At 34.7% G+C, this 15,749-nt stretch overlaps 1 protein-coding gene across 2 annotated transcripts; it reads right to left on the reverse strand.

The window, feature by feature from the left end:
- Positions 1-1,618: 1,618 nt before the first annotated feature.
- selenou1a (selenoprotein U 1a) lies at positions 1,619-8,032 on the reverse strand. Of its 2 annotated transcripts, XM_015602564.3 has the most exons (7): positions 7,928-8,021; positions 5,461-5,846; positions 4,475-4,654; positions 4,223-4,314; positions 3,991-4,131; positions 3,402-3,566; positions 1,619-2,267 (listed from the first exon to the last, which is right to left on the reverse strand). In XM_015602564.3, exons 2-7 carry the CDS (start codon positions 5,786-5,788, stop codon positions 2,172-2,174), a joined length of 1,002 nt encoding a protein of 333 aa, XP_015458050.3. In that variant the 5' UTR covers positions 5,789-5,846; positions 7,928-8,021; the 3' UTR covers positions 1,619-2,171. The 2 variants fall into 2 exon arrangements, with proteins under 2 accessions (XP_015458050.3, XP_015458051.3); XM_015602565.3 differs by lacking the exon at positions 5,461-5,846 and having other exon boundaries at positions 7,928-8,032.
- Between the last annotated feature and the right edge of the window lie 7,717 nt (positions 8,033-15,749).

Consider the following 15,749-nt stretch of genomic DNA (forward strand, 5'->3'; position numbering starts at 1 on the left):
TCGGTTAGTTTACGGCCATCACATAAAGACAGTACAAGTTCTTGTTTTGGTGCCATGTACCCTTGTGTTCTGTTCCGTGTGTTTAGGTGACCCTATGAGTTTTTCATTTGTGTAAAAAGTTTTCATGTTTCAAGTTTCTCAATGTTCAAAATATGTAAATCACTTAATAGCACAGGTGCTCATTTCATGTTTTGTTTTCCCGCATTTTGTATTCTATCTACACTCATGTATTTATGTAGAAGAGTTCAATAAAAAAAAATCTATTTATAACTGAACTGTGTGTTCCTTTTGCAGTGTTAATGGGTTGCAATTGCCTTTCAGTGCATTTCATTAGGTACAAAACAGGTTGAATAAAATACTGCTTGTCAAGAAAATTTGGGAAAGTTGAAGTGGCAAGCAATAGGCAAATGCGACATTCAGTTTATTAATTAAAGCTAAATTACTGAAACTGAAATACACCAATGTATTGGGTTTACTATGGAGTAGTTAAAAACTATTTTTTAGTAGTATGGCTACTAATTTGCAACAGGAAAGTCTACCTCGAATACTGCTGTATGTACTTTCAAAAGTCCAGCATAACGAAAATAAAAACTGACATTGCTAACAGCAGTCCAGCCCTGCGACTTTTAAAGCTGCGCTGCACTGTAAACACAACAGCAAGAACAACAGAACAAAAGAAGGGGCTGTTGAAAATTGTAACAATGGAAATCCATACATCACCTCCTGAATCTGCGGGTTATGGCAGATAGTATGTGTGTCCGCAGAAAGAGCGAGAAATCCAGAGAAGTGACCGGGGTATGCAGGCGTGCAAGGCTAAAAGCTAACCCCCACAGAACCCAAGATCAGAAAAGGGACTTAAACTTTAGTGGCTACTTTAGTAGAATATAGAAACAAGGCTAAAATGGCTGAAATCGAACAATCGAAGAAAACATTTCTAGGGGTATCCAAACAGGACAGTCAACAAAGCAGGTGGGTGTTAAACTAATCTTTCTAGATTAGATCTAGCTAACCACACTGCCCTTAAAAAAGGACTGCAACCTTATCAATGTATGCTATGTGGCTTCTGTGAGCCTTTGCAAAGACGTACACCAATTGGTAAAAGCAGAGCTGGTTCCACTCCATCTAGCTTGCTAGCTAGTTAGTTACTAACTGAGGCCCCGTCTACACAAAACCGGATATTAAAAAAAAAAAGGTTTTTGTCTCCGTTTTCGGTCACTGAAAAGAGTAAAGATTTTTGAAAACTCCGCTACCAGCAGAGCTGTGTGGACGGGAAAACGTACCTTTGTGAAAACGCTGACATCACACAACGAGTCTGCGCATGTCTGCTTTTAGAGGTCTGGGGGCTTGTTTCACAAAAGCGATCTGCAACCTGTTCCACTCGCAGTTTGCAATTTCTACAGGAAGCGTGTTTCAAGCGTGTATCACTCGCAAATCAGTTCAATTTCTGCGACTACTTCAGAGTTAACGCAAATCTGGGTTTGCCTCGCAAATGCCATAACTTTGACCATAACTAAATAAATTATAAACAATTTAGATTAAATGTTTCTGGCTGCTTTTCAACAAAGTCTCTAAATATTCATTGGTATTTCAAATATATAAAAGAAAACTTCACACAACATCAGCTTGCAGATGTATTTTATTGTAAATGGCATTCTCCATCTGGCTCAGGGCCATTGGCCATCCACTAACCAAGAACAGGCTAGCAGGAAAGAATGTGTTGAGCTTCAAATCTGCTCTCTCACTCAGGAGTTTCGAGTCAGACTGTCATTAAAACACACAGGCCAAATCTCCAGTCCAGCAGCAGACAGCCAATGAAGCCCGATTAGTGAAGAATTGCACAGTACAACACAGTAATTTCTAAAGTGCAAACTCAACAGTGTAGCAAACAGTACAATCTATGTAGTACCTTACCTAAAATCACTATTACTGCAACACTGTGTGGCTCAGTCAATAACATTACTGTAGTGTCTAGAGTCCAGCAGAACCTGAGCTTTCCTGTATATTCACATTAGTAAAGAAAATGAGGTGTGATGTGTAAATACTTATTCTGTGTTTGTTTTAACTTAACTTTTGAGGTTTCTTTTAATGGAAGCTTAGAATTACCTTTTAACCTTTACCTTTTTGTTCCATACTGAAAACATGGTGTAGATCAAAAAGATTACAAATCTAATCTATTTCTCTACCACTATTTTCTTAGCTGCCTCCAAAACTGACTCAGTGTTGACTTTGTCGCCAAACTCCTTCTCCCTGTGCTCGAGAAGTATTCCCTATAAAAAGCAGAGAATTAAACACTTAGATTAATAATATCCATCAGAAGAGATCATTATTGTAGAACTTGAGCACGGGATTAGTTTTACATTCAGAGGTAGGATAAAGTAATTACTTTACAGTTTTACTGCCACATCAGTTATTTTTGTAAACTGTGTGCTCCCACAACAGTAACCTTAACATTACATTATTTACCTTACGTTAACACAAACTTTATATGTTTTATGTTTTTCCACAGTACGTAGATCCTAAAACAGGGGTTTAGTTTTGTTGTGAATGAAACAGATACATTGTTTGTGTCTATGACAATCTAAGGATAATCAGAGGTACTTCTGGCAGCTTTATGTCTGGTCCACACTAATACTGAAAACACAAAGAATCCTACACAAAGACATTTTCCAACCCTTTTTTGCCTTTAATCGTTGTTGATCATTAAACACCCACAATACACAATCTGCCCTGAATAAAAAAAACCCACACACTTTAAGACACCCTCCCAGTCGACAACTCAGATCCTCAAACCTTTTGGGAATTTCTTGCAAACCAGATGTACACAAACATGGTGAATGACAGCAAAACCAATATTATGCTAGTTGTGCTTCATTCTTAGAAAAAGACAAAAAACTGAAATTGATACATTTTATATTTACAAATTCATGATTCACTGGTTCGAAGGAAGAACTGTGAACTAAAAATAGGATTATAGACACCACACACAACGCAATTGTTGGGAGGAACAAATCTGCCTCAAAATCTGCCAGATTATACTGTAATGTGGGCCGGCATTGTGTAGCTAAAGTAAAGGTTATCCTCAGGTTTTTTTTGGAGGTGTGTAAATCAAGTAGCCACTGTCATCTTATTAATTTATTTATCTGAGATTTTTTTTATCCAGTGAAAATCTGCCATACCTAGAAGACCTGTAGTAAAATTATTCCACCACCACCACATGTAAAATTAATCCCGCTTTAGTATTGAACGAAGAGTAAAAGTAAGTATTAACGGCACTCAAGGTAACAAGGTTACAAATACTTCTTCCAACATTTCAGATCAAATTACAGTATTTTAATATTGCTTTTTCTTCATTATAATACAGTTACAGCATTACTGAAATGTGTCAAATCAATGAAAGTTACCTGCTTGCCAGACCCTATGACAAACACCCCACCCAGGATGAAGCCTTCTCCATTCATGTTTCCCTGGTAACCTGACTTCCAAGCTCGAATGAAGTTCTGCCAAACCCCTAGACGAATGAAGCCAAGGACACCCATTTTTCTCTGGATTGGTCCATAGAAAGCTTGCTGTAAATAAATACAAGCCGTTTAGTGTGTGTACATTTTCTCAGTTTCAACACTTAAAAAAGAATTTCTTAATGTGACAATGTTGGATTTTGTCCCAAAACCAACATTCCAAATAACAAGTCATGTGTCCCATGACTTTTGGCCTCTTTCATGGAATGCCTACAGAATGCTACACAGACCTACAGGACATGCTGTGGGCCTTCTGCATTAGAGTTTGTTTACACAGACAATTCACTACATACTGTGAATGGTAATGCAATCTATGATCTATTCATAGCACTGTGAATGGAGAAAAGTTAAATACCCTTGCAACTTAATGAATGGAATATCCCATCCATCATGTCTCACTCGATAATTCTCCATGTTGCTTTTTAAAGGAGAATTAGAGAATTAGACAATTAGAATTAAACAACATTTTTCTAACCTTTTCATCCAGGAAAATATCCCCAGTAAAGTGAGGTCTGAAATCCTGGATCTCTGTATTGATGTCCTCTTTGACAACAGCATACAGAGGGACCCCAAGCTGGTCCAGCTGGGGCTTCAGAGAGGACAGCTCAGCGGCCTCCTGCAGCGACACATCACAAGTCAATCAGCAGCGTGAAAATGTAAGAAGTATCGTCACAAAACGGGCATACCAGAGAACACATCAAGATTACCTCTCTGCACAAAAATCATCCAGGCCGTCGGACAGCCATGATCACTGCACCAGATGTCGCCCACAGTGTTTTAGCTTTAAATGTCTTCTCATCTAAATGCACAGAAATGGAACAAACATAATAATCAAACATTATAAACCTGCAGGTTAACTGCCCATTTCTTACATCAAGAACAACTCTTGATTCTTATTCATATGCTCATTAATTAAGAAACAACAGCAACATGGATTAAACTATGGAATTCACAGTTACCTCCCAGAGTGGTTTTGAGGTCAGCATCCTCCAGGTGATCCACAGTAGCATGTTCAGGCTTGGTCAGAAAAAAATCAGTGTTGGCAAGAATTATGCCGGCAATGGCAGCACCCACGGCCCCAAGCCCCAAGGACCACATGCCCATTGCAAGTGTTTCACCCTCCAAGACTGATGATGATGCTAAAGGAATGAGAGAAAAAGAGAGAGTTTTATGAACATTTACCCCAGTGGCTGTTAAAAGTCTGCCCTGGTTACCCCATGCACTAAACAGTCTAGCGTTTTCAATAAGTCCAGTAAACATGTGCTAGTAGTGTATGCACAAATAATATACATAATGTGGGGTCATCAGGACTGATTTTGGGAATTGCTGAATTATACCATCATTCATAGGTATGGAATCATTGGTTTGTTATTTACTACCAACTTATTCAGTCAGTTAATACTTTTATTGTGAACGAACAAGAAGTAATGTACTTAGTCTTACACTTGTATTAGAATTTTGGTTGTTGCCAAAAAACAGAAAAAATATTAAAATGCAAATATTCCTCAGCAACAGCTTTATGTTAGTTTAAGTTTCTACTTTATTAGAATAGAATAAACATGTAATGAATTATTGGTTTGAAATATTGATCAAACTAATCCAAAGATCTGGAAAGTAGTGACATGTTTTGCCAACAAAACCATTAGATTTGAATGCCACTTTTCAGAACACAACATTCTGTACAGTTAGTTATGCATGTATCGCTAATAGTTTTTTTTTTTAATAATTTAAAATAATTATTAAAAACAGTGATTCCACACTCACAAAAATTCATAAGCAATTTTGAAAGTTAATAATGATTGTCAGTTTATTCTTTACTGACAGGTCAGAATCTACTATATAGTTTAATGATTTCTCTCTTTTTCCTCTCACATGGATCTGAAAAGCTACTCTAAAACACTACCACCTAAACCAAACACACGTGTAGGGAAGGCAGTACTGGTACCTTTTGATTCTGGGATGGAGGGCTGGCTGTTCTTGCCCCTCGCAGAAGGTTGCTGATTTGTTGACAATGCACGAATGAGGTCAGTGCTGATACAAGTACAGGACACTGGTGGTCTTAAGAAATGATGTGTCTCATATATTGGTTTAACTAATTTGAGGGTTAGAGTTTTTTTATCTTTGATCCCACGTGCAGAATAATGCACTGCATTGAATCTGCAGTTATTCACTCTGGTTTTAACAGTATTATTCACATTAGGGATACAGATTCCTCTTCCAGACAGCAGAGCTATTCGCTTGAACTGTACTTGCATAAAGGCCATAGCCGTCATCCACACTGAGATTATCAAATTATGTTCAGTCAGGTAAAAGTGAATGTGGAGGGAAGCACTGGAAAGGAAAAGGAAAATTACCTCTTAAGCATGAGGTTGTTTATTCCACAAATGCTAAGTTTTACCTCTTAAAAACCTATATTTCTCAATGTTACTGGGTAATAGTCACTAATAATAATAATAATAATAATAATAATAATAAAAAAACAGTTCAAGTTCAAGAGGCTGCACACACATACAACATATGTATACGTACATATATGTGCACTGATGATTTTATAGCTAATTTTATTTCATCACCTTCCTAAAATAATCTTCCAAGTAATTTTCGTGGCAAGATTCACCATGATGCTGCATGGCCACTTATGGTAAAATATTCTACACCCTCAGCTGATCAGATCATTTGGTTGGACGCCTTTAGGATAATTGGCATTGTCAATAGTGTGACTTAAGCTAATTTATTATACCAAAGTCAAAATAAAATGTGACTTAAGCAAATGTATTAGCTTTTCAAGAAGGTGGCTACCTTCACTGAACTAATTTTGTTGATTTAAGGCTCTTCCCCGATTGATAAGTTATAAGTTTTTTACTATAATATTATGGTCTTATTAATAAAGTCTACGCTAGGACTGGGAGGTTAACTGAATTAGTTTCATTAATCAAATAATTTTTTAAAATGCAATTTAATGCAATTTCCAAAAAATGAGCCAATGGATATTTCACATATAGAAGCTGCCATAGGGAATATCAGAAGACAATTGCTTTTGTCAGGAACCTTTTCATATTTTACTATTTTCCTTCACTAAAATACATGGACGTTAGCTATGTTTGCACAGTGTTTAATTAAACAGCTGTTGTACGGAAGGGACCTGCTAACTATTCATAAAAGGGTAATAAAAAATTGGAAATACAAAATAAAACATTCCGAAATGAAATGTAAAGAAATCTACATTTTGTATTTTTTATTTTAATATTTTTTGTTATAATTTTAGTCAGCATTTTAGTTAGCAAAATAGCGCCATCTACCTTTAGTCCATAAAGCTGGCGCCAGAAATTCTCTACAATTTGTGGCTGTTAAATTGTTAAAATGTCTTTTTTAATACATGTTTTAAAAATGTTGAATTAGGAATTTGGTTTCTGGTTCGTTCTATTGCTCGACTGTATGATAAAATAAACTATTCTCTTAAACCATTGATCATTTCTAAATAGCCATAACACTGAGTTAGGGTGTTATTTTATGGAGGTGTCGAGATCATATGAGCTGGTAAATACTTTTGTAGTTTGTGGTTTATGGTTCAATCAGGTTGTATCAGTTTCGCTCGTCTTCTGTAAGAACACAGGGGAAAAGACGAGCCACCTGACTCGTTCAGCGACATCTAGGTTAGAGTAGCTATTTAAACTGAATGAGTCACACAGCACTAAAAGAATAAGCGAGTATTACGAACCTTCCTGAAAAAAACATAATTACTGATACAATATTCTTTACAATGAGCTAAATGTTAAATGTAGCTAACCCAAGTTTAAATAGTGTCTGACTGTTTCTCCTGCACTGCAGTCAAGCAGCTGGTGTTCTGTCGAGTTATGCTACCCAACGATACGTGCTTCCTAAAGACACTGCGCATGGGCCAACCTACATTTCTAAATATTTTTTCGTTTTGTTTTGTTTGTTTTCTTTTTTTTTATCTGTTTTTCTGTTTTCGTTTATCTAACAACCTGGGCCTACTGACACTACATAAAATTTCAATGACAATTAATATTAATATATTAAAATACAAAAATATATTATAAAAAAATACAAAAAGCAGATTCGAATAACATTTAATTTCCATAACTAAATGTACCCTGAGACAGTGCTTTATGCTATCCAAAAATAGCACATAGGCCTCTACTGGGAACATGCTATATACACTGGGGAAACACGGCTTGACAGGGTAGCACAACTCGACAGAAAACCGGCGCTCTGGCTAAGCTAACCTTGCGATCAAAGTCCAGTATAAACAGTGAAGAACCAGCTCAGCCAGTCTCCCTCAGACACGGAGCGGAGAGCCTGAGAGACAGAGCTGCTCTTACAGAAGATAAACCGCACTGTAAATCTTCACTGTAAACACACAGAGTTATATATGTAAGTAAAATACTCACAGTCCGAGCCGCACAGAAACCTCCTCCACTGATCCACAGACTGTTATATAAACTTATTGTACAGCAGGAGTGAACTGTCGATTTCCGAAATATCGAGCGTGTCAAGTCGGACCACAGGCCACACTGTCGCTCAGATCTGCCGGAAAGTTAGAGCTTCCGCAGTGTTTATTGCGGGATATTATAGGACATAAAACTTACATGAAGCTTAAATAATTATTATTATTTATTAGCATTGTTTTAACACATTAGAGATGATTAATAAATGTCCGACCTTTTAATCAAACATTGACGATTATACTCTTGTCAATTATTAAAATGTATAGTTTAAACAACAACAAAAATACAATGTCTGTTTAAGCATTAATTATTTGTGTGTGTGTGTGTGTGTGTGTGTGTGTGTATGTGTATCTTTTGGTTAGCATAAACCCAAACTGTCCCTTACACTATGTCAAATGTATTGATGAATAAACCAATAGAAATTCTTTAAATTACCACTAACTGATTTCTGTATGAGAAAGTTAAATAAAGGGTTAAAGGTTGTTTTCATAATCAACTTTAAATAATGTAATGCAACCAAAAAAATATAACGTTTATTTAATTTTCTTTTTGTCCTGCCCCCTAAAGGCACAGCGCCAATCAACAGGTGAATACAAGCCTAACAATGACTGACAGCTAAACAATGGCTGATAGCCAACATTGTTAGATAGCCAGTCAAAAACTATTTTTATGCCATACATTTAAAGATATTAAACAGACACTCATTAGATTAAATATATAATCACATTTAATTCATAAACTAAAACAAATCCAGCAAAAACAGGGTGGTGAGGAGGGGGGTCTTTTAGGTCTGATGACATCCATACTCCTCTTCATCATCTTCATCATCATCGAGGAGGGTTTCGTCCAAATTAGAATCCTCCTGGAACATCAGCCAATCAGAAAGCACAAACACACAGTAAAATAAATAGTATATGGACACTTGCTCCACAGTTCAATGCTGAGAAGTTTCATACCTCTCTGCCTCAGCTGGTATTAAGCACGATGCAGGTAAAGTGTTTTTTTTATTATTTAAATCTAATTATGCATTGTAGATTAACAATAAAGTCAAGCAAAACACGGAAAATACATATGGAATTGTTCAGTAAACAAAAAGTGTTAAACCAGAATATGTTTTATATTTTAAATTCTTCAAAGTAGGCGACTCTTGCTTAGATGACAGCTTTGCACATCTTGGCTGGATTTTCTCTGTCAGCTTATGAGCTTTGTAACGTAGAGTCACCTGGAATGGATTTCAGTTAACAGCTGTGCTGAACTTGTCAAGAGTTAATCATTTAAATTTCTTGCTCTCTTAATGTGTTTGAGAGCATCAGTTGTGTTGTGAAGTGTTAGAGTTGGTAAACAGTGAATAGTCCAATGTAAGTAATGTTTAATGCATATTATGCAAAGAACTACTCAACTTAGTAAAGAAAACGATACTTTAAGAAATGAAGGTCAGTCAATCTGAATAAATTCAAGAACTTTAAAAGTATCCTCCAGTTCAGTTGCAACGACCATCAAAAAAAAGTTATGATGAAACTGGCTCTCATCAGGAGCACCCCAGGACAGTATCCAAAGTATTTTGGTTTGTTTAACACTTTTAAGTTACTACATGATTCCTCATGTGTTCCTTTTATTGTCTGGATGAGGGGAAAAAAGATTGAATGAGAAGGTGTGTCCAAACGTTTGACTGGTGCTGTAGTTCTAACCAAAATAAATGTTCAATAAAAGCACAGCACCACTGTCACACTGTGCTGGCACCAAGGTGGTGGAATGAACTTCCACTGGTTGTCAGAACAGCAGAGTCACTCGCGGTCTTCAAATGTCGACTGAAGACACATCTTTTCAAAGAGTTCCTAGACTCATCAAAAAAAAGGGGGTTCCTAGGGTTCTAAACATGCTAATCTAATCTAATCTAATCAAGCTCTGTGTATCTCTTGATCCTAGTCTACAAACTAGCTTTGGATATTTGAAGAAACATCGAAGCACTGTTGTAAGTCGCTCTGGATAAGGGCGTCTGCTAAATACCATAAATGTAAATGTAAATGTCAATATCACACTGCTTACAAAAACTCATATAGTAAATTAGTCGTATTGTTTACCAGTGAACAGTCTTCGCTGTCTGAAAGGAGGAGGGAATCATCCAGCTCTGAGTTCTCCTGAAACAACAGCCAACCAGAAAGCACAAACAAACAGGATCAGCATTAGATTAGATATTTTAGATATCCAATCTAGATTTCTATTAACAGGGAAAGGGGTTGCAATACTCTGTAGAAATAGTAGGCGATGTTATTCAACTATATTGAATAATATTTTATTTTATGGTAAGATTACAAACAGTGCTCTAAATTGTATAACAAAAAAACTACATCTTTTAATGGATAAATAGTGCTGAAAATGATGGTCACCTCTTTTTGCTCATGCGTGGCCTCATAGTGGTTCTTCTCTGGGTTTTTTTCCCATGGGGCACTGAGAACCCTTTTAGTCTCCTGAAAAGAGAGAGAAACAAAAAAATGAGGACATCACCACCCAGTGGACGTTTCAGGAAATACATGAATCAGTAGCCAAAGCAGTCCCTTCACATCTCAAACTTCTGTAATAGCAGGCTAATCATTGTCAAGGTATTATTTTTTATACTTATTGACAAATGTCTCAGGCAGCTAGAAATGTGTGTCCTTCCAGCTTTCTTTTAAAAGTGCTGTTAAAGTTCAGCATCTGCTCTCTCAACCTGTTAGAACATTAACTAAATCAGACTCAGAGTGAAAACACATCGTAGACTGTGTGTTACTGGAAAGTGCAAACCAGAACCAAACCAGACTGAACAAAACCTAAACTCAGCTCTGGTGAGACAGACTGCTTTAACCTGCTAAACATCAAACATCTTATGATACAATATGGATAAAAATATTGAGACTGATTATTTATTGGTTCTCTTAATATTAATGGTATTAAAAATTGTTTTTTTCTGCTTGTATTAGAGTATCTTTCCCTACTGTCCTGGGAAGGCTTTCTACTAGATTTTGGATTTGGTTAGATTTATACCCCTTTAGCCAATTACTGTCACTAACCACTGTGCCAACAGGTCAGTCTAGTATGTGTGTTCTATATGCTCTAATGACAGTACTACTATACAGTGACTGAACAAGCTTTGTATGCATTTTCACACCTGGGTCAGCAAATCATTACACTTAAGATTGCTGACTGCATTAATAAGAGCTTGTGTCCACATTTGGACATACAGATCTGAAAAAATTAAGAGACCAACTCAGTTTCTGAATCAATGTCTCTGATTTTGTTATTTATAGGTATATATTTGAGTAAAATGAACATTGTTGTTTTTGTTCTATGAACTACACTTCTCCTAAATTCCAAATAAAAATATTGTCATTTACAGAAAATGAGAAATGACTAAAATAACAAAAATGATGCAGAGCTTTCAGACCTTAAATAATGCAAAGAAAACACACAAAATCCCAGTTTTCATGCTTCTTGCCATGTTCTCCTCCACCAGTTTTACACACTGCTTTTGGATAACGTTATGCCACTCCTGGTGCAAAATGTCAAGTAAGTGGTTTCTTGTTTTTTCCAGACCTGTAATTTGGATTACTAATAAATAATTTAGTTGCTGTTGTTTACATTGTGTCAAACTTCCATGAAGATTTTTTCCCACAGACATGCTCCATGAAATTAAACACTCAAGTATTAAAAAAAACACCAATCACACACTCCATCTAATGAGACACATCTTAAACAACCTTGGATACATAGATATCCTTGGTTTCCTCTTTCTTATTTCTATACTGATGTTTTTAATCTGAATTGAAACAACTGTTCCCTATGACTGGTCTTATTCAGTGTATGTATGTGTGTCTGTGTCTCTGTGTGTGTGTACCGTAAGATATGGTCCTGGGTACCCTTCCCTGTACCAGTGGTACCTGTCATTTATATAAAAAATCTTGTTCATGGTTCAACCTGCACAGACAAAAACAAACACCTTAAACAACTATAAAAACAACCTTTATTAAATATTGCCCAATAGTCACTGGTACTATTTAAACATATCTAATGTTTCTACTCTGCAAGGGTGCAGTACAGGCTATAAGACTAGAATACAAACAATACATACATATTTAATAAAATTAAAGTTTATTTGTTTATGTTTAATGTAGTTACAACACATTAGCGATGGAAAAATTAAAGTTGATTTAACATATTTTCGCTATCTGGGAAGGATGCTCTCAAGTGAGTTCAAAATTAAAGCAAATCAGAGTTTATACATGATTGATTATTTGTATAATGAACAATTTGCTAATTTTCTCAAAACAGTTCCTTATCAAATGTTAAGTAAAGCTTTAATACTCTGGTTATAAGTCTACAAAGACTGGTAAACAGTCACAAAGAAGTTATTAGACTATAGACTGTGACAGTCAGCACTCAGTAGCAGTAATGCTAGCTTCTCTGCTGTCCAAAACAGCAGTTGTTCAAAAGTAAACAACGTTATACAGGAAGATTTTAAACTCTGCTTTTAAGCCAAATACTTCAAATTACTTCCTAAAATTAATGTAATATCTCCAACAAGATGTTAATTAATATTTTATATTTTATTTTTTAACCATTTAACCTCTGTAAAATGGCTTTTGTATTAGTTCTTATCCGTCTCTTTCTCACAGTACAATAGGATAAACAAAAAACAAACAAACAATGCAAAATATTAAAAGAACAGCAATATTTAGGCAACATTATTATTAATGCATTGAAATTCACAAAAACACATAATATATAAGTTTAATTATGTGTAAGTTCTAGTATATTTTATCAGAATGCAGTTTATATTTGCATATAATATTTTGTTTGTGAATGCCACATATTAAATTAAAATTAGATATTAGTGTTTAAGGCTTGGCAACACCGCACATAAGAGAAAGAAAGAACAGCCAGGTGAAGTGACTCTCCTCTTTGAGAGTAGTAGGTTTGTACAAAAAGTCACTAATTTGTAAATGTTAACTCTAATTTGAGTGGTCTGAAAAGTTGGCAACACTGGTCATTTTGCAGCTATTAATTCTCGAAAAAATGTGTAAATCTGCAAACTAATTAACATTTTAAAAACAGCATACTAGTACAAAACAATTAGAAGTGAACAAGAAATATCTAAAAGCAGACACTTACTGTGGTCAGCCTCTGTAAATCTACTCCAATGCTTAAATGAAATTTTAAAAACCTGATAATTTAAATAATCACGAAACATAGAATTCTAACAGAAGTGTTTGTTTACTGTTGCTAGGATCACACAATGCTTTACAATACAGAATATTCATCCACTTACTTAGATGCACATTAACCTATTTTGTATAAAAAGGAAAGGAAAGGAATCAATTTGAATCATATAATAGTGACGGTTGTTGAGGACACTTGATGAGAAACACATGAATGCATAGACAAGTACACAAACCTGCATTGGGTGGATTTACAGACAGACTACTGGAACTCGCAATGTCATAAATCAAAAACCTGTTTTTAACTGGAATTACCTGGTTGTACATAGTGCCAGATTGCTAAATGCTGAAGTTTAAGTGAGTTTGTTAATGTTGCTGAGCTCTGTCAGAATTTCCAGAATGGCTAGTATTTCATATTGTTACCAGGAGGGATGAGATTATCTATGGAGAAAATGACTTTTTGCAGGCATTTATACTAAATGTGAGGAATGTGCGAATTTTGGGTATCACAGTAAATTGGTGGTTAGTATGTTGACCTGTCAGCATTATGGTCTTGGGTCTCTGTCACTAATAGGTCTAGAAGGTTCCTGCATTTACATGAGCCTTTGTTCTGCTCTTAAATATCCAAAATTATTTTTAATACTGCATCCATACAATCAGACTCTAATTGTGTAAGGTAATAAGATGTAATATTAGAGGATGAGGGAGTGCCCGTTTTTTGAGGGAAATTGTTATTTTTAGGGAGAAGCGGCTGTGAATCAGAAGGCTGCTGCTGGTCACTGCAACAAGGAATGTGCTGAGAGGGGGGCAGCACTGACATCCCACCCTAGTCTGCAGCTGCTGCTGCATTCCAGCAGGCTACCGAGCCGTCACAGGACGCCTTCTGCCTTCTGCTTTTACTCAGTTTCCCAACATTTGCCAACCCCTGCTCTGCTACGGACTGTTTGTATTAAATGTGCATTTATTTACAATTAATAAATAAAAATGTATCTACTCCTGCCCATGCCACAAATGTGTTATTTAAAAAAATATATTGTCAAAAAAATATATATTTTTATAATGAGTTAATAATAATAGTATTTGAATAATGATATATCAACATTTTATTCTACCATTTTCAGTATTTTAAAATATTAGCCAGTTAAACAACAGCACCAACATGTTAGCGAAACACCATTCAATTAAACTTTACTTAAATTAGGTAAAACATTTTGGAAATCCAGTCAGAATCAGAAAAAGTAGAATAATGTAATCTTCTGTTAAAGTATTATATACACAGTAAATTTCAATTAATCATATTTAATTATCAGAAGTATTAATTTAAAAATAAAAGCATCTGTAATGATCCGTACTTCAAGCTGGCATTTTTGTGGGTACATGCAGTAGATGAAAATATATGTTCTAGATACAAGGTTTTTGTTTTTTTCTAATTTTCTAACCAATGCTGGATTTAAGCTGTTGGTTTATTTTATTTGCATATTTCCACAGTGTTGGGTAGGATGTGTCATAATAACAACCTAGCTAATGGGTTCATGTTCAGGGTTTGACAGTATTAACTAAGCATTTTTTATCCAGATGTGCCACAAAGAAATGACAGAGAGAAATCTATAACTATTACGTAAAATTAATGAAATGTAAATATGCAAAAATCATCAATAAAACACATGCAGTTATGTTTAGTTAAAATATCCTTATAAATGTTAGTGATAAAACATTATTGTTTCCATTTTCATTTTTACTGTAGAGTCACTGATAGCTGAAGATGTTGTTTATAGCTAAATATTAGGCATGTGTTTAGCTTTATTATTTCTATATACAGCTTGGAAAAAAATAAGAGACCACCTAAAAATGATAAGTTTATTTGATTTTACCAAATTGAAAACCTCTGGAATATAATTAAGAAAAATATGGATGATCACAACTTGTGTGACTACAACACCTAAGCCTCGACAATTTTTTAAGGAAAATATTCAACTAATTTCACAATTTTTTCTATTCTGTAACACGTGCTAATAGCGTTATTGACTTTACTTAAAATCTATTATTATTTTGTTTATAAGATGGATTATTATGAAAACTTATTACGAGTGCTGCTATAAAATCCGAAATAATTTAATAATGTCTGGGTTATTAATCCAGGTCTTTTGCAGTAATAATAACAAAAGACATTTTCATTTTCTAACGCATTTAAACATGAGAAGTTCAGCACCTTTTAAAACAATTTATTTACTCCTGCACATTATTTAATTATAACAATAGTAGCAGTAATAATAATAATAATAATAATAACAATAAAAATAAAAAATGATTATTATTGTTGTTGTTATTATTATTATCAACGCTGATGTTATTATTATTGTCAACAACACTGATAGTATAATAATAATAACAACAACATTATTATTATTATTATTATTATTATTATTATTATTATTATTATTAATATACTTGTAATACAAGTAAAATGCGTAATTTAATGTTTTTTGCCTTCAGGGTTCACCACAACATATAATTGCACTATATTTAAGATAATGTAATAAAATTTTTTTATAAATATTAATCTTTTACAGTCA

Source organism: Astyanax mexicanus, chromosome 7 (genome assembly GCF_023375975.1).
Source record: "Astyanax mexicanus isolate ESR-SI-001 chromosome 7, AstMex3_surface, whole genome shotgun sequence".
Lineage (NCBI taxonomy): Eukaryota > Metazoa > Chordata > Actinopteri > Characiformes > Acestrorhamphidae > Astyanax > Astyanax mexicanus.